The sequence below is a fragment of the Jatropha curcas genome, chromosome 10, assembly GCF_041381405.1.
Source record: "Jatropha curcas cultivar XTBG-Jc1 chromosome 10, XTBG_Jcur_1.0, whole genome shotgun sequence".
NCBI classification, from domain to species: domain Eukaryota; kingdom Viridiplantae; phylum Streptophyta; class Magnoliopsida; order Malpighiales; family Euphorbiaceae; genus Jatropha; species Jatropha curcas.
The window spans coordinates 8,443,829-8,448,127 of record NC_143160.1 but is presented as its reverse complement, the minus strand read 5'-3'; the positions used below and the strand labels follow the sequence as shown (position 1 = coordinate 8,448,127).

Below are 4,299 nucleotides of genomic sequence, written 5' to 3'. Positions count from 1 at the left end.
GCTGTAAATATAAAAATTGTCACTTTAATAGAGTGGTCTCTAAATAAATCCGTCGTAAATACGGTATTTATAGATCTTAGCATTTCATCAAAGTTTGAAGGGAAGTTTCGGTCTTTTACTTAACAAAAGACTTAATGTTACACGGTATTTTAGAACATTTAAAAATGTAAACGTGACAAACATCCTGGAAGGAAATCATTTCATTCCATATCTCTGTTAGAAAAAGCTATACTGATTAAAATCGAAATCAATATTCATGTATTTTGTTTGCTTGCCTCTTTTACCCTATTGTAGGGAAGAAAATAACAGATAGGTTCATCTACCGGTCGTAACTACCTTTCCAACCCGCTAACTTCCAGTCTCTCAAACGTGAGATAATGTCACCGTTTACAACTTAGATCTATCCGTGTCATCTCTGTTGCACCATTTCGCAAACTTTGTCAAATCACTAGCTCTTTCGAGTAAATATCCACTTCTTTATAAAACCATCACCGCTTGTTTCGTTATTTTTATCATTTTCATATTGTCTGTTCTAACAGTTAATCTCCTTGTTTGTTAAAGAAATTAAATTAATGGCTGCCAAGATTGGATCTCTTAGGCATAATTTTGCAGAAACTAGTAAAGAAAGATTGCTTTCTCGAAATAATATATATTCGAATTTTGGCCTAAACAGCTCAGAAGGCGGAGATGATCAAGATGGATCATTTAAATGTCGGTGTTTTCTATCATTTTCTGATTGGATCATCAACTTATGGGGTAGAACAAAAGCTGCTGCTATTGAGTTATATAACATGGGTCGTACAGATCCTCGAAAAGTTGTGTTTGGTATCAAGATGGGGTTGTCACTTGCTCTTGTTTCTCTTGTTATTTTCTTTAAAGAACCTCTCAAGATCAGGAATGTTAATCAGTACTCTATCTGGGCTATTCTCACTGTCGTTGTAGTTTTTGAGTTCAGTGTAGGTGTGTTCATCTTTTATTTTTTTTAGTGTTCTTTCTTTAACTAATCATATGACTTAATAATATAATATTGAACTGATGGTTCCATCGTATAATTCCAAACATAGCTTTCCTGCATAAAACAAACTTAATATTACCTTTATTTATATATATAACTATTAGTTTTCATTGTCTTTTCTTCTTTTTCTAGGTGCAACACTTAACAAAGGATTCAATCGTGCTTTAGGGACATTTTCTGCTGGTGGACTTGCTCTTGGCATTGCAGAGTTGTCCTTGTTTGCTGGAAAATTTCAAGAAGTATTTGTCACATTCAGTATTTTCATAGCAGGTGTATATATATACTATGATAACTATATTTGAAAAACTAAGTTTCATAACTTGATTAATTAATTTCTCTCGAATTACTGATATGGGTTTTCCATTTTTCAGGATTTTGTGCAAGTTACATAAAGCTATATCCAACTATGAAGTCTTATGAATATGGGTTTCGAGTTTTTTTATTGACATACTGTATAGTTATGGTGTCAGGGAGCTCAACGACTTTTGTCGAAACAGCTTTTTACAGATTATTGCTTATTGCAATAGGTGCTGGAATAGGCTTGGGCGTGAACATTTGTGTCTTTCCAATATGGGCAGGGGAAGATTTGCATAAATTAGTAGTGGAAAATTTCAGGGGTGTTGCAAGTTCCTTGGAAGGTTAGGATCAAGCCTCAATTTTTTCAAATTTCCTTATTTTCTCGCGATTTTGAAGGATTTTGAGGGTAATTAGAATCTTTTTCTTCCAAATTTTGGTTCAGGTTGTGTTAATGGATACTTGCAATGTGTGGAATATGAGAGAGTCCCTTCAAAAATTCTAACATACCAAGCCTCTGACGATCCATTGTACAGTGGATACAGATCAGCTGTACAATCTAGTAGCAAAGAGGAATCTTTGGTATGTAAACAGTGGAAATTTTTACAATTAAATTTTCGACCAGAATCACATAATTATGGACCCAGTTTATGCAGGAACTGAAAGGAGAAAAGACAGAAAATCTTATAGTTCCAGTTCATTTTTTATTATGCAGTTAGATTTTGCAATATGGGAGCCACCTCATGGTCCTTACAGATCATTCAAATATCCTTGGAAAAATTATGTAAAACTAAGTGGAGCCCTGAGACATTGTGCCTTCATGGTCATGGCAATGCATGGGTGCATTCTTTCAGAAATTCAGGTACAAATATATCCCTCTTTGTATATATATTTTTTGGTTTACAACTATTGGTATCCGAAAAAGTCAACTGGTTTCTGACTATGTCTAACTCGAATATAACTCTCCTAGCATCAAAATTTCCATACCAAAACTCGATTTTGAGACCTTTAATTAAAGAGAAAAAGTTTCAACTACTCCATCTCAACCAATATTGATTCTCTTAAAATTTATTTCAGCAGCACTGTTTTTTATTCACCAATATTTTCATTGAAAATAAATAAAATTAGTAAAACTGAAATGGCATCATTTTTATATAAAATTGTTACTGATTATTCTAATTAATCAAAATAATTTTTTTTATCAAATGTTTTTTTTTTTTCTTTTTCTTTTTCTGCTAGGCACCACCAGAAAAGAGGCAAGTGTTTAGCAGTGAACTTCAAAGAGTAGGTAATGAGGGAGCTAAAATATTGCGAGAGCTTGGAAACAAAGTTGAAAAAATGGAAAAATTAAGTCCAGGAGATCTGCTACTAGAAGTGCATGAAGCAGCAGAAGCATTACAAATGAAAATAGATCAAAAATCTTACATTCTGATAAATGCAGAGAATTGGGTAGCAGAAAAACCACCTAGAGAATTTGTAGACCCTGAAAATTTTAATGAAGTCAAAGACAATGAAGCATGGGATGTTCAGAATCAAAAATTGAGCAAAAATCATTCCATGCCAGAATGGATTTCATCAGACAGTATGTCTGAAAGACCAGTGTGGTCACAAATGTCGTTTACTGGTGTTTCTTTCCTTGCTAAACAAGAACCGAGAGTTTATGAGAGTGCAAGCTCTTTCTCCTTAGCAACATTTGTATCATTGTTGATAGAGTTTGTTGCTAGACTTCAAAATCTTGTGGATGAATTTGAAGAGCTCAGTGAGAAAGCAGATTTCAAGAACCCATTACAAGGAAAAACAGAGGTTGGATGTTGGACTAGACTAAAAAGATGGTTCCAGTTTAACAAGTAATTGAAATGTTTTCCCATAATTTCTTTGGTCTTGGAGAGCATACTTCAAGTTTTGATGAACCCTTTTTCTTGGTTTTTACTTTTCCCAATGCAAGAACCAGTAGAATAACTATTTTTAGATTATGATGAAATGTAGATTTGAAGTATTGTTCCTTTAAATTTTACTTGGATAATCTCAAATTTTGACTCAACTTTTAAATGTGCAATAGTTTAAACACAGGATTGACATATACTTTTTCCCTTAGGTCAAGGTCCCAATTTTTTAACTTTAACAATTGACTGAAAATGAGTATTGAGAGTGTATTTCTCAAAAACATCTTTTAAAATATTTACTCAATCCTTCCATTTTATGTGGAGCTAAGTATTTACTTCATCCATGAGGATCGAACCACTCATTCCAACACTCGTTGATTGACTTTCATAATTTTTCTTGACGTATTATGGCATTGGTAAATTTTACACCAATCATACTCTGATATCACTTGTTAGAAAATAAATAAAAATTGTATACCATTATCATAAAACAAATATGAATTTAATTTTTTAAAAGACTAGTTGAAAAAAAATATATAAAAACACATAAACTTGTATATAAATTTTGGCTTGCCTTTGTATAAAGACTCACACTTTTACAATTAGATAATTATATTAATATTTAATACGATATGAGAAATCGAAAGTTTGACGATTGGTCTAACCTTCTATCGTCAACCACGTGTGACCTAATTAGTTTTGTAACTTCTTCTAAAAGATGTATCACCAATTTAGTGAATATTATTTATGTAGCTCACATATTTTCTCAGTCCATAGGACCTCCTATATGTAAAAAAGAATTCTAATCTTTCTATTTAGTTGAATAGATAATTTGTTAAATACTCACACATTTAATAAAAAACTAGTATATCAACGTGCATTGCACGTGTTGGTTCTTATTGTAGCTACTCGTTATTTAATTTGTAATTTTTTTATTTATCCATAATATTGCTCATCGTTATTTTTTTATTTGCCTAATTGCTGTTTTAATTCATAAAACAATTGAATGCAATATTTAATAAAATATAAATAAATTATAAATATAATTGATAGTTAGATAAAATATTTACTACAATTGGATGATATACAACATATAATTAGGTTAAG

At 31.6% G+C, this 4,299-nt stretch overlaps 1 protein-coding gene across 1 annotated transcript; it reads left to right on the top strand.

The window, feature by feature from the left end:
- Positions 1-403: 403 nt before the first annotated feature.
- On the top strand, positions 404-3,350 carry LOC105642002 (aluminum-activated malate transporter 4). Its single transcript, XM_012226668.4, has 6 exons — positions 404-960; positions 1,148-1,285; positions 1,387-1,653; positions 1,755-1,891; positions 2,025-2,171; positions 2,549-3,350. The coding sequence occupies exons 1-6, from the start codon at positions 573-575 to the stop codon at positions 3,158-3,160; spliced, it is 1,689 nt and encodes a 562-aa protein (XP_012082058.1). The 5' UTR covers positions 404-572; the 3' UTR covers positions 3,161-3,350.
- The last annotated feature ends 949 nt before the right edge of the window (positions 3,351-4,299 follow it).